At 35.8% G+C, this 25,849-nt stretch overlaps 1 protein-coding gene and 1 pseudogene across 1 annotated transcript; both read left to right on the top strand.

The window, feature by feature from the left end:
- Positions 1-4,028: 4,028 nt before the first annotated feature.
- On the top strand, positions 4,029-16,308 carry LOC120159062 (kinesin-like protein KIN-12C). The gene is made up of 34 exons (XM_039169736.1): positions 4,029-4,583; positions 4,660-4,815; positions 4,926-5,009; positions 5,154-5,273; positions 5,352-5,465; positions 5,554-5,646; positions 5,763-5,923; positions 5,996-6,070; positions 6,432-6,519; positions 6,604-6,662; positions 6,767-6,830; positions 6,933-6,998; positions 7,074-7,235; positions 7,322-7,426; positions 7,565-7,800; positions 7,870-7,939; positions 8,017-8,070; positions 8,169-8,227; positions 8,513-8,579; positions 8,668-8,727; positions 9,265-11,182; positions 11,276-11,337; positions 11,482-12,795; positions 12,874-12,981; positions 13,140-13,300; positions 13,386-13,473; positions 13,601-13,675; positions 14,396-14,635; positions 14,910-15,008; positions 15,095-15,169; positions 15,250-15,308; positions 15,490-15,601; positions 15,951-16,055; positions 16,138-16,308. The coding sequence occupies exons 1-34, from the start codon at positions 4,080-4,082 to the stop codon at positions 16,246-16,248; spliced, it is 6,924 nt and encodes a 2,307-aa protein (XP_039025667.1). The 5' UTR covers positions 4,029-4,079; the 3' UTR covers positions 16,249-16,308.
- A 1,826-nt stretch (positions 16,309-18,134) lies between these two features.
- LOC120159051 lies at positions 18,135-25,470 on the top strand (annotated as a pseudogene).
- The last annotated feature ends 379 nt before the right edge of the window (positions 25,471-25,849 follow it).

Here is a 25,849-nt window from a genome sequence, read left to right as displayed (position 1 = left end):
TAGCCCATTTAAGTTATTATCCAGTACTTGAAACAAAGTGTTTGAACATGGTTCAACTCTCCATGACGTTGACTTCACAACACGTTTCGTTATCTTTTTTTCAGTCCATGGTGTAACACGATGTTCCAATGTTCCTGTAAATTTAAATAAACAATACTTAGTAAAATATATAAATATGATAAGTTACGAATTCAAAGAAATAATACCTGCATGGTTTCTTTTCTTGTAGTACCACTGTTGAATAGAGGCTCGAAAAAACTCCATTAACATAGTAATGGGTAATTTCCGGGAATGACGACTTAGAGCGTTGATTGATTCTGCACTATTAGACGTCATGAAACCATATCTTGCTCCAAGTTGATGTACTCTTGACCATCTTTCAAACCCGACATCTTCTAGTGTTTGAGCACACTGAGGCAAAACACGTCTTAAACAATTTATATGCTTATTGAAATCCACTTCCCGATAAGCTTTTACAGCCTTTTAGTATGTCCATTTGTGCTTTTTTATACCAGCAGACCTTGATTTTAGATTTCTATACAAATGAACACCACAAAGTCCATGAAAAGCATCTGGGAAACACCTTCTAACAGCGTTGTCAATTGAGTTTGCCCTATCGGATATGATTGTCAGATTGCTAATAGGACCTATGCAATCCCTAAGATGCCCCATAAACCATGTCCATGAATCAGATGTTTCAGATTTGCCAACCCCGTAAGCTATTGGCAATATCCCATTGTTAGCATCCATGGCTACTGCTAATAAGTTTACTCCAAGGTATCGACCTTTCAAATGTGCTCCGTCAACTATAATAACTGGGCGCATGCAAGTAATAAACGAACGAATCTACAAAATAATATACACAAGAAATATAATCATTTAAATGTGAAATGCATGTAACTAACAAAAATGAGTCAACAAAATTATATTGATTTACTAACCGTAGCACCAATGGCGATAAACAGCAACTCAAAGCGTCCATCTCTATCTGTTTTGATATGAGTTACCGACCCAGGATTTTTCAGCTTTAAATTGTGACAATAAGCCGGCAGTTGGGCAAACGATGCTTCTGGCGACCCCCTCAACAATTCCAAGGCATAACATTTGGCTCTCCAAGCTTGAGAATATGATATACTAATCTTGAACCGAGCATTCATGTCAGTCATAATTTCATGTCCCCGATATACCCTGCCATTCAAAAACATTAACTCAGCCAGAAAACCACCCAACACCTTTTTGTTTGCCTGTCTATGGTGAGGAAAAACTTGGGTTCTTGAACATGTATGTTTATCAATAAAAGTCCTAACTTGAAACATTTTGCAATCTTTTATTCTCTTTGCAATCATACGCCACGTACAGTTTTTGTCAATCATACACCTTGTTTCGAAACGATCTTTGCTTGATTTGTTAACTTTTAGTTGATAGCCATCTTCCACACATTTCGTATATAAAGCTATCTTCAAGTCTTCCTTTGTATCAAAACAATCATCTTTCTTGATACGAATAACTTTTGTGTAACAATCAACTGCTTTCTTTATCAACTATTCTTCCGGTATCTGAAGTAATTCTGGCATATTCCAGTTATACGCCCGTGGCATTTTCTTTTCTTCGGGGACTTTTTCTTCTTCTTTTTCTTCTTCAGGATTATATGAATTACAGAATGGATGTTCAACATGTTCATTCACAGTCGTAACTTCCTCCTCATTATCATCAACATTACATTCTTCGGCAACGGCTGTTTCATCATCAAAATTCGGGTATTGACCAATATCAATATCATTACACGCATGGTCTGTTTCTTCTTCTGAAACATCATCAAAATCCGTGTATTGACCAATATCAAAGTCCGGATATTGACCAAGACCAAATTTCGAATACTGACTAGTACTCACAATTTTTTCTGTTGGCTCATCATCGTCTAACTGGTCAATACGAAAACCGGAATTTGGTGCTGAAAGTTGATTGGGATTTGGATTAGAGAAAGGTTGTGGGTTTTGAGAAAAACTTAGTTGATTACTACCCGCTACTGACCCAACAATACTACTTCTAGGTTCAACAACATACAATGTAACATCATCTTGTGAAACCCTAATGTAAGCAATGAATCGTTCAACATCTTCATTGTCGGTTAACAAATAAACTTTACCATTTCTCTGATAAGATAGCCTAAATCCACTTAGGGGCTCTAAATTCAATTTATTTGAAACACGTAGCATTAGAGTTTCATAAGTTAACTTTTGTAAAGACAATTTTAGTTGAAGATTCATGGGTAAAGGCATATATTGTAAAACACCATGAACATTATCCCATGACCCTCCAAAACACAAATCTATCCAAACATGATCAACATTAGATGATTTCATGGTTGTAAATTAATTTACTAAACAGACGAGCTGCGAAACTAAAACCTTTTGCCGGATTGGGAAGGATGTCGTTGGATATAGGAACGGATGTCGCCGGAGAGAGTGATAGATGGAGATGGAATGAGTTGCGATTTAGGGATTTAGTTTATGATTTCAGTGTTATATACCCAAAATTTCAGTGTTGTGATTTACAGATTCTCGTTGCGATTTACGGATTATCGTTGCGATTTACAGATTCTCGTTGCGATTTACGGATTATCGTTGCGATTTACGGATACGCGTTGCGATATACGGAAACGCGTTGCGATTTACCCATACGCGTTGCGATTTACGGATACACGTTGCGATTTATGTGTTCGCGTTGCGATTTTCATATTCGCGTTGCGATTTTGGAAAATCGCAATGCGAATTTGACTATCGCATTGCGATTTTCAAGAATCGCGTTGCGATTTTGGAAACTGATTTGCGATTCTGGGGATCGCGTTGCGATTTTTATTTCGCGTTGCGATTTTGTTGGTCATTTTGGCAAATCCAAAAAAAATTGGTTAAAATCGTATATTATAACTTTTTTTTGGTCACTGAGGCGATTTTCTCTATTTTTATTTATGTATTTGTATTTTTTTATTTATTTTAAGTTCATTATGAGTTCAACAAAAGAATCTCTGGCAATTTCTATAATTAGAATCCTAAAATCTCTGATAATGCATCCAACAAAAGGATCTATGTTAATTTAATTGCTATATGATTTTAATTCCCCAAATTAACTTAATATTAATTCAGATTAGAAAGCTAAATAAACAATTATAATAAATCATTTATTAAAAAACTATTTAAAAATATACTACTCTTTAAAATAACTATACATTTTTATAAAATAATTTTTAGCCCTTAAATTTTAAAGTTTTTTTAATTTGATCCCTAAATCTTTTTAGCCAACACTGATCCTTGAACTTTTTTGACCCAATTTTGATCATTTTAATAATGTGTCGTATAATTTAATTTTAAAATTTCACATAATAAATAGAGTAAACATGAGAAAACTATCGAAATCATAGACTAATAGGATAAAAATTGATTGATTAAATCGAAGAAATGAAGTTAAAGAATTAAAAAGTTATTTCACCTGAAGATTACGATTTTTAAAATCGTTACTCGTAAAAAATTACAATATAATTTTTTTAAATAATACATAGGAATCATAATATATATTTTTTTGTACTCACATAGAGTGCAAAGTAATGCATTGCTCGTTTTCAAATTCAAAAGGTACGCTCATAATTAATTTGGACCAAGTTATACCAAATCAAAGAAGAAGGATTAAATTGTAAAATTTAGTATAACGTAGGGACACTAATTAGAGCGTTTGGTTTCGATGATGACAGGGTGGCCCATTTGGACCCATTAAGCACAAATAAACAATGTTTGAATCCAAAGCCCACCAAAGTCTTTTTCTATTTGAAATGAGATTGGAATCCATAAATTTCAAATTTTGATTTTGTTTTTCTCTGTTATTTCCCGAAGAAGAAGAAGAAAAGCAGTCGTTTTTTTTTTGCCAATTTCAAAAACGAGCGGGCCTTATTTTAAGCTCAAGCAGAGCAGCGTAGTCTCATTCAAACCCAGAGCTGTGAATTCATCATCTTCTTCTTTTTTCCCTTTTTTAGTGATTAAATCCTTTCTTTTTTAAGTTGGGTCTTCCACGTTTCACACATTCTAACAATGTCCAGAGAGATTTCCAGCTTTGGGTTCGTCTCCACAAACGCAAACGAGAACGATTTCGAGACCTCCTCGAGTTCAGCTCATTTCCCTCCTCCCAGAACCCCGCTCAACTCAATCCCAGATCCATCTCAATACCAGAAAGAATCCCGAAATCAAGATGAACATGATGTTGTCGATTCCAGGGATAAATCAGATTCCACTAGAGCACTTCATAGAACCCCCAAGCTTACGACTCTCCATGGGAAGCTGCATTCAGACTCCAACTCCGCTCAGAATACTCCTGCAAGGACAACTCCTCGGTTTTCGCTCGTTGGCGCCGGAGCTGGACCTTGTGTTGCCGGTAGAGCTAGTCAAGTTATCGGGGGAAGAAGTGGATTGAGCTCCACTTCATCTTCAAGGGTTCAGAGAGGGGTTTCGATGACCGATGATTCTAATCTCTCGGTTGACGCTCCACATTTTGAGCTCATTGCGGATCCTTCCTTTTGGAGAGATCGCAATGTGCAGGTATTTGTGCATGCATCTGATTTTCGTTTTATTTGGGAGTTACTATTTTCATTTCTTTACTAATATCGACTTTTAGGTGTTGATAAGGATTCGGCCACTGAGTACGACGGAGAGGGTTTCACAAGGGTACGGCCGGTGTTTGAAGCAAGAGAGTGCACAGACTTTACTGTGGCTTGGACATGCCGAGACTAGATTTACCTTTGACCATGTAGCTTGCGAGACCATATCGCAGGTTCCATTTTTAACATAAGAACTAGTAATATCGTTTTTCTATTTAAAAGGAGAATTATATATAATTTGTATGTAGAGTTTATGTAGGATATTTGCTTGAAATTATTGTAGGAAAAGCTTTTCAGAGTAGTTGGATTACCCATGGTGGAGAATTGCATGTCTGGGTATAATAGCTGTATGTTCGCCTATGGTCAGGTAAATTATGCTGTTTCTTTCTCTCATTTTTTAAATAAAATAAAATAAAATTAAAAGGCTTTTGCATACCCCCAAAGTAATACCCTTTGGGGTCGAATGAATATCGGATTTGTCATTCGGCATTCTGAAACTTTTTACCTGCAGACTGGTAGCGGCAAAACGTATACTATGATGGGTGACATATATGAGGTGGAAGGTCAGCTCAGTGAAGATTGTGGACTAACACCCCGTATATTTGAATATTTATTTTCAAGGATTAGAATGGTGAGAATGTTATTCTTCTTTCTGTTAAAAGTACTTTATACTATTGTGGGAAATATCTATTCAAGTTTGTATATGTAGGAAGAAGAGAGCAGGAAGGAAGAAAAGTTGAGGTTCAGTTGCAAATGTTCCTTTCTAGAAATATATAATGAGCAAATAACGGATCTTCTGGACCCCTCATCAACTAATCTGCAAGTAATTGAAATGTTTCCTTTTTGTTCATGTTTGGTAATCCACATATCTTACACCATAATAGGTCATTAAACTGATTTCCCTGCTGTAGCTCAGAGAAGACTTGAAGAAAGGTGTATATGTGGAAAATCTTATGGAGTATAATGTGCGGAATGTTGATGATGTTCTCAAGCTTCTATTGCAGGTAATAATAACATATATAGTAAAAAAATTCGACTTCTTTACTATTTACCTAATATAGAGAATTAGAGATTAGAGAGTGAAAATAATTGCTCCAACTTTTGATTTTGCTACATGCAGGGTGCTTCAAACAGAAGAATGGCAGCAACCAACATGAACAGTGAGAGCAGTCGATCCCATAGTGTTTTCACTTGTATCATTGAAAGCCATTGGGAAAAGGATTCTATGACCCACTTCAGATTTGCAAGGTTAAATTTAGTGGATTTAGCGGGTTCTGAAAGGTAATGTGCTCGTGGATTCTTTTTTTCAGTTAATTTGTTTTGAATGCCAAAATAATTAGCTTTAAAATTTAGGCAGAAGAGCTCCGGTGCGGAAGGAGATCGTCTGAAAGAAGCAGCAAACATAAACAAATCTTTGTCAACTCTTGGGTAATTAATTTCAGTTCTCTTACTGTGCTGTTACTCTGAAGATATTGCAACATATTCCATGCAATGCAAAGTATCTTTTCTATGTTTTTATTTCGTTCTCAGTCATTTTTGGTGAATGTGAAAATGCATCACATTATGTGTCTCTTCTGCTGCCAGTGGTCAGTTTCAAACCACCTAGCGGGTTTGATCTTAATGATAAAAGTATACGTGGAATGAAAGCCTAATTTGAGTATAATATGGTATTCATGATGAACAAACCATATGCGAAGTTCTGTTTTGTATATTTACTTGTAATGCATTCTAAACAGAAGGTTTATGTGCAATGTATTTACTTTTTGCTTTGCTGCTTTCACCATTTTAGCCTTGTAATAATGTCTTTGGTGGATATGGCACATGGAAAACATAGACATGTTCCATACAGAGATTCTCGGCTGACATTTCTTCTTCAGGTTAGATAATGAAAGCTCTCAACTGAAAATAGCTCCATTGTCTTGGCACCTAAAGGTTTCAACTAATCATGATATGGAATGCAGGATTCCCTAGGTGGAAACTCGAAAACCACAATAATTGCAAATGTCACCCCATCAATTTGGTCTGTTTAACAATTAATCTTCTTTGTGATATATAAAACATTTTGTTGTGGTCCTTTTTGTTTTTTTTTCTTCTAATGTAACTTGGTTCTTTTGTTTTATGCAGTGCTGCAAATGAAACTCTAAGCACACTGAAGTTCGCTCAGCGTGCTAAACTTATTCAGAATAATGTATGTACTTTATATGCTTGGAACTTCATAAATCAAAATTGCTCATATCTATTCATGTCTTACAAATTGTTGAAGTTCTTATTACCTTTTTATTTTTTCCAGGCTAAAGTGAATGAAGATGCTTCAGGTGATGTTAATGCGCTACAGCAACAAATCGAACAACTAAAGGTATGGGCTAGCCACAGTTTTCTTCTTCCTCCACATTCCAAAATTGTAAATCTGAATTGTTTACCATCTCAATAGGGCCAGCTGTCCTCCTTGTTGAAGCATCATAATTTCCCAGAATCTGCAAATATCCGTGTGCCAAGCTGTGAAGAACTGAGCAAGGGAGCTTACTCAAGAAAAAATGAATACACTGGTGAAGTGGTTGCAGATTGTAGGATACAAAACATCAGCAATAACAAGGTCACCTTTTATGGTCATTTTATTAACTTATTTTGCAAGGGTGATATAAGAATTTTATAATTAATCATGGTAGTAAAGTCTAGCAGATGAGGCGCATGGAAGCTACTTTGGCTGGTTCCTTAAGGAGAGAAAAGATGGCAGAAACTGCAACCCTGAAATTAGAGGCAGAAATTGAGCAAATGAAACGCTTGGTATGTCTTATCCTAAGGATCAATTCTTAATACTCTACATGAGATGGTCTCCAAGAATTCTTTTATCAGTTCTGGTAAAGTAGTAATATGAACAACTGTTTATATGGGGTTACCAAACAGTCAAGTCCTTTCTTGCAGGTTTGCCAAAAGGAAGAAGATGTTCAACGTACTAAAATGATGCTTAGGTTTCGGGAGGAGAAGATAAAAAATCTTGAATTGTTGGCGACTGGCCTAGTATCAACTGAAGAGCACCTCATGGAGGAAAATCAAGCTTTGAAGGCAGAAATTGAATTGCTTCGGACAAAGAGTGACAGAAATCCAGAATTGACACGTTTTGCTTTAGAGAATATTAGACTTCTTGAACAGCTACAAACGTAAACATTTTATTCTCACTCTATTACCTCTCTTGATTCCAGTGACTAACTTTGTGTATTTTATGCCAGATTTCAAAATTTCTATGAGCAAGGAGAGCGAGAAACATTGCTGGGTGAAATTTCTGAACTGCGGGACCAGGTTTGGGGAATGCAATTTTATTGAAAATTTGATTTTTGGGTGGTTATAACAGACTGAAGCTTTTTCTTGGTATGCAGCTTCATGAAGTTCTTGAAGGAAAGAATAGATTCTCCTCTAGATATGAGAATCAGGTTGGCATGCACAATCATATTATTTATGTTATGAATGGTACTATCTGATCTGTACTTTATCTTCGATAAATTGCAAATTGATGACGTGTGAATTTCAGAATGGGAACACTGTGAAGGAGTTGGAAGATTGCAGGAACATGAATTCAAAATTGATGAGGTATTTAATAAATCAATGATCTTTATCCTAGGTGTTGCTTGTTGGCTTTCAGTACTATTTAATTTTTAATGACTATCAGGGGGTATTGTTGTATCAGCCTTTTATATTACTTATCCAAGGTGGACCAATTGTCCTTTATCTACAGATTTAACGTGTTTTTTTCTTCTCTTTTTACTCTCTCATGAATTAAGTGGTGGCCTAGAATACAGATTTAGTTTGTGATTTCTTTGAAGAAATATTTCCTACTCTGTTGCATGGAATCTAATTACAGGTTTTTGTCTTCAGGGAAGTAGAAGAGTTACAAGTGGAACTGAGAAAATACTTGAACTGTAGTCATGTAGCATTTGATTCTGTAAGATCAACAATGAACTAGTGAATGAAGGGGTGTGATAGGTTAATTTATGTCCTATAGTAGCTTATACAAGTTCCGTCCTTTATAGGTTACTGATTCTCCGTCCAAGGATCACGGTGAACGTAGGCAAACAGATAAATATTCATCGGTAAGAAAAAAATCAAGTTGTCTGTTGCTCCATGTTAATTTATTAATGACATTTTATGTAGTAATAGGTATACTGCTGTTGTATTTATATTCTGTTTCCTTCAGTGATTAAGGATACTGATACAGGTAGATGCATTAAAAAGAAAGAACATTTTAGGTTTTATGTAAAGGCAATCTATACTCCGACGTAGAAGCATCCACCAACATGAACAACAAAAGCATATATTGTTTTAATCTAAGAAAATAAATCGAGGGAGACTGGGAGAGGGAAAGAATAAAAGATGTAATGCAAGAGAAATCTGATTTTTTAATTAGGAGATTACAATAGTTTAAATAAACTGACTTGTTGATTTCTAATAGGACTTTTCTGCTAAAGATCAAATTCTATCTAGAGATAGTGTTTACAAAGACTACTAAAACTTATCCTTCCTTATTGTAAAAGACTCCTAAACAACAAATGAGACTTCTACACGGCTGATTCTGACAATAAGTAACAAATTTTTTAACATTCGCTTTTCAAATGGAAACTATCTTACAGGTTGAAACTATATCAGCCCATAGTGACTCTGGAGATGAGATAGCATCCTATTCCCACAAGAATGATCTGGGTTTAGAAAATCAAAATCAGCAGAATACAGGTGTTGCTTCAGTTGTGCGGCATAGGGCCACTCAAGAGTTGATGGATGCAAGATTGAGGGAAGCTGAGGACATGCATCTACTCAAAGAGCTGCAACATCTCCAGGAAGAGAACAGAAGATACATGGGAACCATTAGCAATGAAGACAAACTGGAAAGTGAATCTGTTCATGAACTTAAAATCCATTGCTTTGAGCAAGGTCAATTAGCATCGAAAAAGGAAGGCCTGGTCAAGGAGAGTGAACTCATTGATGCAAAGGATTTACATGACAAGTTGGATAGATTGACTAAAGACCTGGAGAATGCCAAATTACTTAATTGTCAATATCAACAGATTCAAGCATCACAATTATCTTGCCAGCGTGAAGCTGATTTAGTTCGTGAACAGGTTGAAATGGAAACAGCTAAGACAATCCTTCAATTGCAGGAAGAGGTTGCTGCACTTCAGTTAGAATTTAATGAGAAACTAGCTTCCATTACTCAAGAAAATACGAGGCTAAGAGATACAATCACAGCTAAAGAGGAAGAAATAAAGTCAATATGTATTGATTGGGAAAAGGCAACTTTAGAACTCACAAGCTTCCTTCTAGATGGTTCTAAATCCCTCAAAGGTGCCTTTCAGCTGGTAGAAAACATTGCCTGTTCGTTTCCTCAAAGTAATGTTTGGGTTGGTGAAAATGTTGAGAAGGCTGCAATAGTTTGCATTGAAAAAGAAGAAAGAATTCTACTTCTGCAGAGAAGTTTGGAAGACGCACAGAGAATGATAGTGGAAATGGAGATGAAGTTAAGTTCCTTGAAGGGAGCAACAATTGCTTTTAATGAATTTCAGGAATCAGATGATGTGAAAACAGATGAAGCAACCAGTTCAAGAATGTTTTCAAATTATGAGACAGATTTGGAAGTTCTGGCAAATGAACTCAAACATAAGGAGGATCAGCTTACCCTGGCAGAAAAACGAGCTAATGCTGCTTTCTTGATTGCAAAATGGCTTGTAGATTGCAACAAGGCTGCTTGTAGAGATCATGCTGAGATGGACATTCCAGTCTTAAGCCTAACCACTTCTGAGGGAATGCAAAGTGATGTAATGGATGGGATGATGACTCATATGAAGTTTCTGACAACAGATAATCTTAAGGCTCAAGTGGAGTTGGCAAAGTTAGTAATACTGGAGTCTGAGAATGTTATCAATACATCTTATGAAGATGCAGACGTCCATTTATCTGCCCTCCAAACAGACATGCTCGAAGCCTCTTCAGTTTACAAGGTTTTTCTTCAGGATTTGCTGAGAGAAGTTCTTGAAACGAGGAGTAAAATTTTTGAACTAAAAGAGAACTGTAAACATTTTCAGACTTCGGTAATCAAAATGCAATCAGTGGAGGCAGCTAAGTCTTTGAAGTGTCGTCTTCTGCATCAAATAAAAGATGAAATTGTTGAGGCAAATCAAAGTCTTAAATCAATTAAAGATTGCATTAAAACAAAAGCTAGTATGCATGCCCACCTGCCAAATGATGAAGATGTGATTGAAAAGTACAATTGGAGTTCTATTTCTTCAACTTCAAGCTCTGATTATTCAACTGAAAGCATTGCTTCTGAAAATGATTTGATTGGATCACACTGCTCCATGATGGCAACTGAGGTGGTGCATGATACAAAATCTGAAGAAGTCTCACCTGAATCTGATTCAGGACTCTCAGAAAGTTCAGGAACATTTGGCCTAAGACATGAGTTGCGGAATGCATTGGATGTTTTCCAGAAATTATATGTTTGGTTAACCCCAATCCTTAATGAGAGTGATATTGGAGAACATTCGCATACTGAAGGTACAAATTTAGACAGATTTTATGTTTGTAAAAGAAAAACTACATGAAATATATATATATATGAAACTAAACTAAATAACTTATTGATGGCAGAGCTTCCTTCTTTGGGGTTGCCAATGGAGATTGATAAAGCAGTATCCCAGAACACTATAGAGGTATGTATTAACTCTTAGACTTTTTTTTTGTTCCAATGGGACAATTGGTGTATATTAAACGTTTCATATGATAATTTAAATCTATTTAGTTAAAACACGAGAAAGACTGACCTTTAATTTGAGGCAATATTCTCTGATATGCAGGAACTTTCTGATGAGACCAGTCCTGCAAAAAGTTTCTTTAAAAAATTCGAGGAGGCCCATGCAACCATGAAGGAAGCTGATTATACATTAAATGCATTGATGAAAGCAAATGAAAACGCACAAGTTTTGAATACCGAATGGAGGCAAGCAAGTGAAGAAATGATGATAGAGAAATCAAACTTGATCGATGAACTTGAAAAGCTCAGATATTCAATAAGCTTGAAAGAAAGAGAGAATGAATTGCTGCAGGATCAAATACGTTATACTTCGATTGAAACAGCTGAATCAATATCTTTGCTTGAAGGGTGTTTCCAACAAATGCAACGACAAATTGAGGATAAGTTTAAGGTTTTATACTCTGATGTCTTATCTTTTAGTCAGGAGGTGCTCTTAACTATTTGCAACTCAAGATCATCACTAGAAAATATTTGCTCTGAGATGATACAGAAAGAATTTTCATTATTTGTTTTGTATCACTGCCATTTTGGAGACTTTATCCCCAAAACTTTAAATTTGAGCAGCGAATTATGTTCTCGTCCATTGTACAGACCAGAACCTCAGTCAGTTACAAATACTTCCGTAAGGATTCACTCCATTAGTCAAGGTGAAAATGAGGTTTATCATAAGAAAAGTATAGTGGGTGAGGATGAAGGCAAGCAACTCAAACATTTAGAAGATGGAGACCAAGATCTCTCACATGATGATTTGGTAGATGAAAATTTCTCTCTGAAGAAAGAATTGAAAAGGAAAGAAGTTTTGTTGGAGGGTTTACTTTTTGATCTTCACTTGTTGCAAGAAGCAGCCTCCAATAGCCAGGAAATCAAAGATGAAAGTGAAAAGTTGACTGTGGGTTTGAAGCAAGTTTGTCATGAGCTAGAGCTGAAAGCAAATCAAGTTGATGACTTGTTAATTCAGCACAGGAAACTTGAAAATCGTCTTAGTGATGCTGAAAATGCTCTGTTAATATCAAATTCCAATCTGGAGCAGGCTAAAGAAACAATAAATTCTCTCTTAGATGAAAATGCTGAGATGAGAATGCTTTTAAAAGACCTCTATCACAAGAAAGCCGAGGCTGAAGAAGGACTGGAAGAACAGAAGGAGGTGGTGAAAGGATTGGAAAAAGAAATTCTTAATTTGAATTATTCATTGGAAAAAGATTTACTGTCAGCAGTTGAAGGCATTGAAGAGGACTTGAGAAAGGTCACTAGTGAGAGAGATGAGCTCTGCGAAGAAATTTTCCGTCTAAATGATCAGCTTGAGATGGTCCGTGCGTTGGCTGATGAAAATGAAGCTATTGCAGTTGAAGCTCGTCAGGTACATATCGGTTTATTCTTTTATCAAATAATGTCGGCCCTCTTCCTTATACTAATTTTGGATTTTCCTTTGCTGTAGGAGTCAGAAGCAAGTAAAATATATGCCGAACAAAAGGAGGAGGAGGTAAAGATTCTTGAGCATTCTGTTGAGGAACTTGAATCTACTGTAAATCTCTTGGAGCAAAAGGTTAGGAATTTAAAATTTTCATATTTCTATGAACTTATTGATGGAGATCAGATATGGTCAAGTATTTTCTTTTTGTTCCTTCAGTGCTTTCTGCTGTCTTGATTACTAAATTATCTCTCCCTATTGTATCTGAAATGTCTGACTTGTATCAATCCTAGGTATATGAATTGGATGAGGAGGTAGAGAGACATCGGTTCATCAGAATTTCATTAGAGCATGAACTCCAATTTCTTCGAGATAGATTGTCAAAAGTAGATAATTTCGTTGACATGCATTCAGTCAACTCAAATGCTGAACAAACTGAAGATCATTTTTCTAGGTCAAGACCATTATATGCTTTCTTATTAGAATTCCTGGTCTCTTCTGTTTCTCTTTTGGATATTCAGAAAGGGGTTTCAATGCAGGCAAATGCACAATAGATTGTTACAGCTCCATGAGGCACATGATCAGATAAGGATTCTAGAGAGGGAAAGAGAAGAGCTGAGAATGGAGGTTGATTCCTAATATTCTTCCTATTGACTGCATTCCAATTTGTATAGGCTTTTGAAAAATAGAACATGTTACTACAATATTTTCTCCTTTTCTTGTATTTTAGTGAACTTTTTCAATTGCATTGTAGATCAAACAATGCAAAGAGTACATCTCGGAACTTGTAATACATTCTGAAGCCCAAGCATCTCAGTACCAGCAGAAGGTATCACTTATACTCTTCACTGTTAACTCTAGGTTTACAAATTGTATTTGTGCTTATGTTACTCAGACTTTGGTGTCAGTGTCGGGTTAGATTTTTCTAAGTTCTTCAACGTAGTTGGAGGATCCTTGAAGGTCATATCTCCATATCCATGTATCATATCCGACACAGGTACTTTAAGAACAATGAAGAGTCGGAGCAACATAGTTTGTGCCATTTTGTATTATACATAAGATTCTGAGTGAACTCCTTAGGTAATTAGTTCTGTGAGATTTTAAAGGGTTCTCTTCGGATCTTTCATTACTTAATAGCATAATACTCGAGTAATTTGGAAATACCATAGCATAAATTTGTCACTCTCTACCCATTGGAAAGAAAAGGATTACGAATCTTTAAAGGGGCAGGATACTTTTTTAACTATTTGACAGCACGCACAACTCTCAAAATGAGAAGTTGTTCTTTCATGCTTATCCGTCCAAGACTTTAACATCCTATCATGTATAAGAATTTCCATTAAAATATTCCGTAACCAAAAAAGAAAAAGAAAAAGAAAAAGAAATGTTGCCTCATTTACTTAGAGAACAAAAAGGTAATAAAGCTTCTTATTTTGTTAAGTACTATTACCCCTAATTGCTCTTCTCTCTACTTTTTGAATTATAGAATTTGTCTTTCATGTCAAACTTGTTATAGTGCACATCTTTTTCACCCCTCTTTTTTTAACAGTACAAGACCTTGGAGGCCATGATTCGTGAACTGAAAACAGATTTGCCTTCTTCAACCTCTACGGCATCAACATTGGACAAAAATGAGAAGACATCAACAAGAAGCAGGGGTTCAAGCTCACCATTCCGGTGCATTTCTAGTTTGGTACAACAAATGAGTTCAGAGAAGGATCAAGAATTGTCAAATGCCCTGCTTCGTATAGAGGAACTGGAAGCATTGTCAGCTAGTCGGCAGAAAGAGGTATAGACGTTTCTCATTTATTGCCTTTTAAGGAGACTTTCTGAACCTATCATTAGCATATAGTGAGGAGAATAGATTTAAGTTCTACTTTAACCTCTCTAGCGGAGTTTTATCGTGTCTGAAAGAGGTAGACTCATTACTTTTCTATCATATCTTTCCATCTCACTCCATGTGAAACAAGCGGCTAAGCCCACTTGCATACATCTTTCCCTGCTGGTAGTTAGATTACTTGTGACTAATAATGAAGTTTCTAACTCATTCTATACTGGATCAGATATATATGCTAAACACTAGGCTAGCTGCAGCAGAAAGCATGACCCATGATGTCATCAGGGATTTACTTGGCGTCAAATTGGACATGATCAATTATGCTGTAAGATTCTGAGTATTCCCCATTAAAACATGAACACTTTCAGGCAAATTACTTACTTAAGCATTATATTTTCCTGCGTATTCCAGAACTTAATAGATCAGCAACAGGTTCAAAACCTTTTGAAGGAGGCCAATCGGCAAGCAGAAGACTTCCTTGCAAAGGTTTGCATGATTGAAAGTTATCATAATTTTTCTGAATATACTTAATGGTCCTAACGTACATTTGATCTCAATTTTTTTAGGAGCAAGAAATTCTCAAATTAAGAAAGCAGGTTACTGATTTCATGGAGGACAAAGAGAGGTTAGACCCCTTTCTTTTCGTTGGTTCAATAAGTCTTAAATTTATTTCTGCCTATGTAATGTAGTTCCTTATCCTGTAAAATGTTGGAATCTGAATCCAGACTTGGAGAATAAATAATAAGTTTTATGCGTCAAAGCACTTTGTATCTTCATGTCTCTTAATGGCTATTTGTGCACTGCAGTTGCTTGTGTGAAATAAATAAGAAAGATGCAGATATACTTACTGCACAAGTGACTTTAGAGCAACTGCAACAGCGAGATCAGTTGCTTTCTGCACAGAATGAAATGTTAAAGGTAATTTCAGTCAAATTATGATTTTTTCCGACTTTAGGATTTAGTCCCTGTACATTTAATATCATCCTACTGTCACTCATATTACATTAGTTCAAATCACCAACACCCTTAAAATTTGTTTAGGTGATGGATTAATAGAAAACAACTATTTCGATAACCATGTTTTTGAATGAAATAAAAGGAATTTCGGGTTTTGAATTTGTGAAGCAAGGCATCAATAATAGTAAGATGATCGAATCATGTAAAATTGATCTATAGGGATTAAATCTAAAGTTAAGGACGAAAACCATCATTATAACTGGTTCAAATCATGATGTTTAAGTCGACAATCATGTTTATGCTCATGCAGATGGATAAGTGCAATTTGATAAAGAGGGTTGCGGAATTGGACGAGTTGATAAAAACATATGAAGGAACATCATCAAGTAAAGAGAAGCAGATAAAGCAGATTAAGGTTTGAGATTTTATGTGGACATTAGAAGCTTTTTTAGGAGTTAGAGAAGCAATATTCTCAAGTTGTTTTGTTCTTGAAACAGGAGAATGGAGGTGTGAATATGGGGAGAAGGCTTGTTTCTCAAGTTGGTAGAAGTAGTACCGGCTGTGTTGAAGTGCACGGCAGGCAAGGGTTCGAAGCTAAATACAGGTAAGTGGTTGGTATTATTAGATAATTATGATTAAGAATTGAATTAGTGGAGAGTTGAATTGTGTTCATTCTCTTCTATCCTTGGAATTCCTGGGAGAGAGAGATTTATGTAAAGTCAGTGAAGCCATTTGATTTATTGTGTAAATAAATTTTACTTTAGTTTGGTCTCTCTGCATAATAGAGCAACAAAAAGTTTGGTTTGCATTCTTTCTTGTCTCTGCATCAAAAAGTTCGATTTATTGAATATTTATGGGTTTGGAATATATTTAGGGTAAACTACCTGTTTGGTCACCCACCTATTACATAGTTTCTGTTTTGGTCACCAAATTTTAGTTTTCTATAAAATCACATTTAACGTTATGTTTTGGTTCTATTTTGGTCATTTTTTAACGGTGATGTTGATATATTATAATAAAGTAATGTCATTTCAACATTGAAAAATAATAATAATAATAAAGTTACATAAGCATTACCGTTAATTTTTTAATAGTGAGTGACTAAAACAAAACCGAAACGTAACGTTAGATATGTTTGTAAAAGAAAATAATAGTCAGGTGACCAGAATAGAAACTAAGTAATAGTTAGGTGACCAAATAGGTAGTTTATGCTATTTTTTTATGTTAGGTTAAAATGCCATAGACATCCTTGTACTATACTTTGAATTACATTTTAATCCTTTCACTTGAAAAATAATTGAATTAGTCATGTGTATTATGGAAAAGAGCAAATAATCTTTTTTTGTTAAAATTTCCATCCCCTTTTATTGTTAACTGTTGATGTGGAATTTTAATATATTTTTTATTAAATGATATGGAAATTAACGTTGGAAAAATAGTATTTCCATCCTCTTTAGTATTCCCTCTTAATTCCTAAACTAAAATCTTTATTAAAGATATTTCATTATTTGTTCAATCAAATCCTTTCTACCATATTTTGGATCCTTTTAAGCTTATTGATTTGAAAAAGTCTTGAATTTTTTTATTTAAAAAATCAATTAAATCTCTTTAAACATTTTACCTCCAATTGAGCTCTCCAGTAATAAAATTTATTCAAATAAATCATTTAATTTTTTTGGGTAAAAAAATAAATCATTTAATTAATACTTCACCTGTCCCTAAATTTATCCATTTTAGATTTGAAAATTACATCATTCAAGATATCCTATTAAAAAATCAACACAATAATACCCTTTTTTTTTTTTACCTTTTATCATATTGTCCCATCAAAACAAATTTATTAATAACTTTTTGAGGATGATTTTATCAATTTTTTCATTTTATATAAATTGACATGTGATAAGATTAACTTCTTAAAATTACGTGTTTAATCAACAATGAACAAAAACAATAAGACGAAGGGAATATTTGATTATTAACTCTATGTTTACATGTGACACGTGTCATGTTTACATAATAAATTCCATAAAATTTATTAAAAAAATAGTACTTGTCTTGTGTATTGTAAAAATTGCATGGAACTCGTCGTGTTCTCAAGTTTCAATTATTTATTATATCTTATGAAACTCGTCATTTTCAAATGGTTAGCTTCAAGGACATGGTAACATATAACATAGATACAAGAGGGGTTCAATTGATGTTTAGAAAATATTAAAGACGAGAGAAAATTTGAGTTTATGTTCTTTGTTTTTGTTAATACTTTTGGAGGTCATATTCGTACTCTCCTTTGATTTATAATCATTTTAAGTAAATTATTTTTTTTAAAAAATTACAATATATAAAACACAACCTAAAATACAATTCAGAGTGTAGTAAAGGGGTTTTACGGTTTTTTATCCATGCATCGAGTTGGGATGTTAAAACTTGGAATAAAAATCGGCAAATCGGTTAATTTCAATTGAAGAAGCAAGTTACTGTTCTTAAGTAATCGGAATCCACAGCAAAGATTGGTTGAAGAAAGTGTTGAGTAGTTGAAATAACGAAAGGTAGAGTTTGATGATGGATGAAGGAAAGGGAATGTGCTTCGAATGCCTTGAACGCCGAATCAAGTTGGATTGGTCGGATCAGCTACAGTTTTGCTATGGCATCTCCGATTCTCCTCTCCCCTTTGGCTCCTCCGCCGTGGTTCAATTCTCCCATGATAATCCTTCAGCTTCACCCGCGCAATTCATTTTATCGTATCTTCCCACTCACACGCACCATTGCTTCTCCAAATACATGTAAGATCATCAGTTGTCTCGCTCTATTTGATTTTTTCACCCCTTGTGTCTTTGTTTAATTTCTGCTCACTCTAATGCTCGCTGACGATATAAAAAAATTAAAAGCTGTTTCAATTTTGTGCCCTTTTGCCTTTGTAGCAGCAATCAATGTATTTCGCCAAATGGAGAAGAAACACAGATCAGTTCTGAATCTGGCACTGGCAGCACTTGTTTATCAGATTCTTTAATGGGTGGATTTCAGTTTTTGTCTACTAGGGTGGGATATGAACGTTGTGCTTGTGATCATTGTGGTAAATTCTCTTGCTTGAGAACAATTACTGCTTTGGCCCCTCTTGCTCATGTTGGCATTTCTTCTTCTTCTACTTTTCAAGAGCTTGCTTCTAGTTTCCTATCGGGGATTTTGGAAGATCACATATTGTACTCGCTTAATCTTCTTGTTCAAGGAAAAGCTGCTGGGAGAGACGGTGTTAATTATTTGCATCTCCTTGGGTTTCCTTCGTTTGATGAGAGTAGCATCCCTGGCTGCCTCAGGCATCCCAACGTAGCTCCTGTTCTTGGGTTATTGAAGACACATGACTATATAAATTTACTGCTCCCAAAAACTCCATATAGTTTGGAGAATATTCTTCATTACAGCCCAAATGCCTTGAAATCCGACTGGCATATGAGGTTTTTGATGTACCAGTTACTGTCTGCCCTTACTTACTTGCATGGATTAGGAGTTCTCCATGGTAATCTATGCCCATCCAATGTGATGCTCACTGATTCATGCTGGGCTTGGCTGCGCATTTGGGATAACACTAGGTTAGGATTCAATTTATGTTTCAAACATGGGAAATACAACAGTAGCTGTATCCCTTCTAATGTAGGTTGTTGCATAGAAGATTGTTTGTCTCAAGGATTATATGCTGATTTGAAGCTCTCCCCACCTTTAGATTGGAATTCTCAATTCAATAGATGGTGGAGGGGAGAGCTGAGTAATTTTGAGTATTTGCTTTTCTTAAACAAACTGGTTGGGAGAAGGTGGGGGGATCACACCTTTCATCCAGTGATGCCATGGGTTATAGATTTTAGCACAAAACCAAGTGAGAACTCTGATTCGGGGTGGCGGGATTTAAGCAAGAGTAAATGGAGGTTGGCAAAAGGTGATGAGCAGTTGGATTTCACCTATTCAACATCTGAAGTTCCACACCATGTCTCAGATGAGTGTCTATCAGAATTAGCTGTTTGCAGCTATAAAGCGAGGAGGTTGCCTTTAAGTGTTCTGCGGATGGCTGTTCGCTCTGTATATGAACCTAATGAATACCCTTCAACCATGCAAAGACTTTATCAATGGACACCTGATGAGTGCATCCCTTTTACTGTGATCCCCGGATATTTTACTCTCAACATTCTGGTATGACTGATCTGGCTATTCCATCATGGGCTGGTACGCCTGAAGAATTCATTAAATTGCACCGAGAGGCTTTAGAGAGCAACCAAGTCTCAAGTCAAATACATTATTGGATTGATATAAACTTGGGATATAAAATGTCTGGGCCAGCAGCTGTTGCCGCAAAGAACGTTATGCTGTCCTCATCAGAGCCAACAAAGCCAAGGTCAATTGGACGTCGCCAGCTCTTTACTCAACCACACCCTGCACGTCGAGTTGTTATACAAGAAGCGCGAGATAGCACAAAAGATTCGGTTGTTGGTCGGCACCAAGCACATGAAATAGACAATGAGAAATCTTTTGTTTATAAAACCTCCTGTTTACAAGAACTGGAAGAAACATCTATATTTTCTGAACATGCCCGGCATTTGAGTCCGCTCTATTTCCATGATCAAGAAAACCTTCTGAGGCAAAGCTCTTCTTTCACAGAGTCTCAAAGCAAGAATCTGGAGAAAAGTGCACCAAATCCACATGATATTAGCGAATACTGTGGTTTTCTATCTGATGTTGATTTAAATCTTCTTGAGCATATAGATGTACAGGATGACGATTCCACAGGATATCAAGAGTTATTGCTTTGGAGGCAGAAATCTTGTCTTTCAAGGACTTCCTCCAAAGAGGTTGGAGAGGAAATATTTTCTGTGGGTTGTCTCTTAGCTGAACTTTACTTGAGGAAGCCACTTTTTTGTTCAACTTCATTAGCCACATACTTGGAATGTGGTGTTTTTCCTGCATTGATGCAGGAGCTTCCTTCTCATGTTAAAGTACTAGTTGAAGCTTGCATTGAGAAGGACTGGACGAGGTACTTTTTTTGTTTTTACATTTCCTTTGATATAGTCTTATTAAATTTATTTTATTATGCTTTTATTGACTCTTTTTTTACACCATTCTATTAATTTCCTTAGGTCTCTGCATCGACTATATGCATTATATAACTAAAATACTTTTTTTATTTGAAAATCACAATAATCAGGCGACCATCTGCCAAAAGCCTATTGGAATCTCCATTTTTTCCTTCAACAGTTAAGTCGGTCTACTTGTTTACTGCCCCGCTTCAACTTCTGGCAACAGATGGATCCCGACATCAATACGCGGCAAATTTTGCAAAGCAAGGGGCACTAAAAACAATGGGAACTCTCGCAGCTGAAATGTGTGCACCATACTGTTTACCACTTGCTTCAACTCCTTTATCTGATGCTGAAGCTGAATGCGCTTACACACTGTTGAAAGAATTCATAAAATGTTTAACTCCAAAATCTGTTAAGGCATTAGTTTTGCCTGTTATCCAGAAGATTCTGCAGGCTAGTTACAAATTTTGTTCTTCTGTGCTGCTTCTATATTAAACTACATATTTGGCTCCATGCAGATTAATTTGTTTATTTCAGACCACAGGTTATTCTCATTTGAAGGTTTCTCTTCTTCAAGACTCATTTGTTCTAGAGATATGGAACCAAATTGGTAAACAAACATATCTGGAAACAATACATCCGTCTGTCATATCAAATCTATATATTTCTCCTCACAAGAGTTCAGCAGCTGCTGCTTCTGTTCTGCTGATTTGCTCAAGTGAAGAGCTTGGTGAGCCTATTACTGTTCATCAGGTTAACCTCTTTTTACTGTTCTTGATTTTGTCCGGAAGGAAATAAATTTGGCCATAGGGTTTTGTGGGGACCCGATCCTCTTTCTGATTATAACAACCTCTTGATTCTTAATATAGACGATCCTGCCTCTGATTCACTGCTTTGGGAAGGGACTATGCCCTGATGGAATTGATGTGCTGGTCAGGATTGGTAGTTACTGTTCAATGGGTTTTCTGACTGATGTTTGTTCTGGAGATGGCATGTTTATTATGTACTTATGTCATTCTTTCACTTTTCAGGTGGTCTTTTGGGGAGAGACCTTTATTCTCAAACAGATGCTACCACTGCTTAAACATGTTGCTCATTCTTGTATTGATGTTTCTTCTATGAATAAGCCTGAGCCTATGCATAGTTGGAGTAGTTCAGCACTTGTTGATTGATTAATGACATTGGATGGTCTTGTAGCTTTCTTACCAAGGGAAGCGATTGTAAAAGATCTGATTGAGGTATGCACTTGGGTCTCAAGTCACGTTTTTCTGTTCTTTATATTCAACATTGGATGGTGTTACTATTTACTGCATCTCCTATTATCATGCAGGATAAGAGGTGTGTACATGCTCTGGTTCTTATGCAAACAAACTTAGAGATCACAGTGCTTCAGGTGCTTTAAAATTTTGATTTTCATTTAACTTCGGTAATCATACTTCATTATTGAAGAATTATACACAATTACACATAACAAAAGGGGTTATATGTGGTAGGGGATAGGTTCTTATGGTTTATTATTTTTTAACAACTGATGTTATGATTTTATCATTTTTGTCTAGCTAAATGTGAAGTTTGTGTCTCTATACTGAAGCAGTGAATCAGGCATCTGTTCACTTCTATGCCAGGCATCACAAATTACATCCGGGTATTTGAAGCTTTTGTAATTTCATATGTGGTGTACCGATCAGGTTGCTGCTACAACCTTAATGGCAATTTGTCAGCGGATTGGGCCAGAGTTGACAGCATTGCATGTCCTGCCACAGCTTAAGGTGCTTTTTGATGAGCTTGCCTTCTCACAAGAAGGTTTCAATGGATCTCAATCTCTCGGTAAAAGCCTGAAGGATTCAAAATCAAAAGTTGATGGAGAGTTTCAAATAGAGAGCCGCATGGATCTTGTGTGGGTGATTATCTGTTCTCAATAGTTAGAAGCCAGGTTGGCATGAAGTACTTAGCTCGTCACTTTTCTTTCATGAATGCAGATTGCTTCTATATCCTTCTTTTTGTTCTCTGCTTGGAATAGAGAAACTTCGTCAGTGTTGTACTACAGGGTTGCTTCTTGAGCAATTTCTTCTACTGTTTCACAATTGGAAGGTATGTATGATTTGCTTTAAAAGAGTGGTGTGGTGCTTTCTCTTATTTATTTATTTATTTGAAGATTCAACTCAATTTCTATACAAAGCACACCTTTTTTCATGTCATATTTCTGAAAATGTTATTATTCAGTGGGAGTATACAGGGGAATCATCTCGAAGTGGTCTAGAGAATGTAAGTACTAAAGTGCCTTTATTGAGCAAGGGGTCAACATCTGATTACAGTCCTGCTAAACTGTTTGACCAATGCTCATCAGAGTTCTGTTCAAACACATGAATCAGCTTCAAACCATATCAAGAGTGAACCCTGGTTTTGGTTCCCTAGTCCAGCTGCTAGCTGGGATGGTTCTGACCTCCTTGGACGATTTGGGGGTCCTAAAGATGAATTTCCGTGGAAGATCAGAGCATCTGTTTTATCCTCGGTTCATGCACATCAAGGGGCCTTGAGATCTTTAGCAATTTGCCAGGATGAGAATACAGTTTTCACTGCAGGCATTGGTCCTGGGTTCAAAGGAACCGTTCAGAAATGGGATTTGGCAAGAATTAATTGTGTATCTGGATAATATGGTCATGAGGAGGTTGGCTATTCTGTTATTATGTTAGATATTATGTTTAAAGGAACTCATATATGCCCTGTTATTTCTGTTATTATTTTTTTTGATAGAAGTTGGAGGTCTCATTAAAATCCTCCTTCGTAGTTGACTTTTTCGAAAAGGAAAAGGTCGACCAGCGGAAGGAATTATTTCTGTTATTATGTTGGCATTAAGTTCTTCTGACTGATATATTTTATTTCATCGAGTTTTCATGGGATGTAATACTATAGGGTAGAGGAGATAAAGAATGCATAGGTTTAGATATTGCCGCAAGAACATACTATTTTGCTAAATATCTACTTTAAGATATGCAATATACTGCTTTCTTATCTAGTTATGCCATGGTATGAACGTAATTTATTAATCTGTTAGGTTTCTTTGGATGTGATGCGTTTAATATTGCCTACTGACCATTTTCTGATGAGTCATATCCAGCTAATAGTTGGTGAAAAAGCTGAAGAGACAGTTTCTATTTACATTTCTGTCCATATTATTCGGCTTGTTCACTCCCAGTGTGATATTTCTTAGCTTAGTGTGGTTATTCTGATTTCTCTAATTGCTTATGGAACTATCAGGTTGTAAATGACATATGCGTCTTGTCAATGAGCGGAAGAATAGCATCTTGTGATGGAACGGTACATGTTTGGGATAGCCAAACAGGGAAGCTTATATCAGTATTCTCAGAACCATCCATGGATTCCCTGCATCTTGTTAGCTCTTTATCTTATTCAACAAAGATCAGTGCTGACCATGTTGATATGTCGAATTCAAACACATCTTCAAGTGGAGTACTTGGTAGTCCATTTGATGAAAGCTTGTACACCTGTATGCATTATTTAGAGCTTGTTGAAAAGCTTGTGGTCGGTACTGGAAATGGTTCTCTCAGGTAGCTACTTACAAATGAGTGAGACAGTCAACTGTTAAATTCAGCTTATTTATGTAAATAATCTTGTTGTAATGCCCTTTATTTTGTGTATTGCTACATGCCACAGATTTATTGATGTCTCTCAAGGTCGAAAGCTTCATTTATGGAAGGGTGAATTCAGTGAATCTGCTTTTCCTTCTCTTGTCGCTGCCATATGCTCATGTGGGTCTGACAAAGAGCAAGGGAATGGAGCTTCCGCTTCACCAAGTTGGATTGCAGCCGGATTAAGTTCAGGTCACTGTCGACTATTCGATGTGAGGAGTGGGTGCGTTATTGCTTGTTGGAGGGCTCATGATGGATATGTCACTAAGGTAAATGCTTCATTCACCGAATTAGAGAGACAATAGAACTTATACTTGAAATGTAGCTACAGTAATACATTTACATATGTGCAGCTGGCTGCCCCAGAAGATCATCTGCTAGTCTCTAGCTCTCTTGACCGGACTTTGAAGATTTGGGACTTAAGAAGGTAATCATTGAAATTGAAATCTAATGTATTAACTATTGAAATATAACTGTGCAAGGTTTCATTAGAAATATTATGCAATAATGGTTTGATATCCTTGTATATTCTGCTTGCTTCGCTAATTGTTTCTTGTAGAAACTTGCCGATGTCCGTCACTTTCAAGGGACATACTGATGGAGTATCCAGTTTCTCGGTGTGGAGGCAGGATGTTATTTCAATATCCAAAAATAAGATTGGACTTTCCTCGCTAGCTAGATCTGCAGACGAAGTAAGTAAACAAAACTATACTTTCTCATTCAATTTGCATTAGCTTTTGATGTTATTTGCACTGGTAGTGGATGCCACGTCTTTGCTATATATATGAATCACTACTAGTAACCATTTTTATCAGTCTCCTTATTTGCTGTATATATATATATATATATATATATATATATATATATATGTAAACAAAGTTTTCCCAAAATGACAGTGAAAAACATTTGGCAGGATGGGCAACATCGAATTATACCTCAGAAACTGTATACATCAGATCATGGAAGTCGGAATATGTCAAGTATAAGTATAATACCCTTCTCGAGACTGTTTCTAGTTGGGACTGAAGATGGTTATCTCAGAATCTGTTGTTAGATAGGAGATGAGATGAATCATCAATGTTTGTAATTTGTGAAAGGAAACAAGTCCATTCAAAATGATTCTTTTCTTTTTTGAAATTTACTGTCTCAGCTCTGAATAAAAGTCCAAGTTGTTCCATTGTTAGGAATAGGAGAACATTTAACAAATTACATTTTTTTTTTTTTGCTTTTCCTTTTATTCTGGGGCACACTGTTACAATGATAGTGTGTTGAGATGCATGTAATAGTAGTTAGTTGAAGTCATGATTTGCAAAAGACCTTGGGAGATGACCCTACTTAGCTTAAAAAATATTTTCACTTGACACAAAATATTGCGTTTGGAATATATATATATATATATATACACATATGAGATATGGGCTAATTACACAATGTAAAATTCTTTTAATTTTATACAAATTTATAACTATTGAATGAGTAAAAATAGATGGTTGAGATTA

The sequence above is a fragment of the Hibiscus syriacus genome, unplaced genomic scaffold (genome assembly GCF_006381635.1).
Source record: "Hibiscus syriacus cultivar Baekdansim isolate YM2019G1 unplaced genomic scaffold, ASM638163v2 tig00002841_pilon, whole genome shotgun sequence".
NCBI classification, from domain to species: domain Eukaryota; kingdom Viridiplantae; phylum Streptophyta; class Magnoliopsida; order Malvales; family Malvaceae; genus Hibiscus; species Hibiscus syriacus.
This window is presented reverse-complemented; position numbering and strand designations above follow the sequence as displayed.

Bases quoted from the DNA above. Each gene is read 5' to 3' on its own strand.
- LOC120159062 (XM_039169736.1), top strand. From the start codon at position 4,080: ATGTCCAGAGAGATTTCCAGCTTTGGGTTCGTCTCCACAAACGCAAAC. The intron at 6,999-7,073 runs GTATGGGCTAGC...CCATCTCAATAG, and splicing joins AACAAATCGAACAACTAAAG to GGCCAGCTGTCCTCCTTGTT. The intron at 11,338-11,481 runs GTATGTATTAAC...TCTGATATGCAG, and splicing joins TATCCCAGAACACTATAGAG to GAACTTTCTGATGAGACCAG.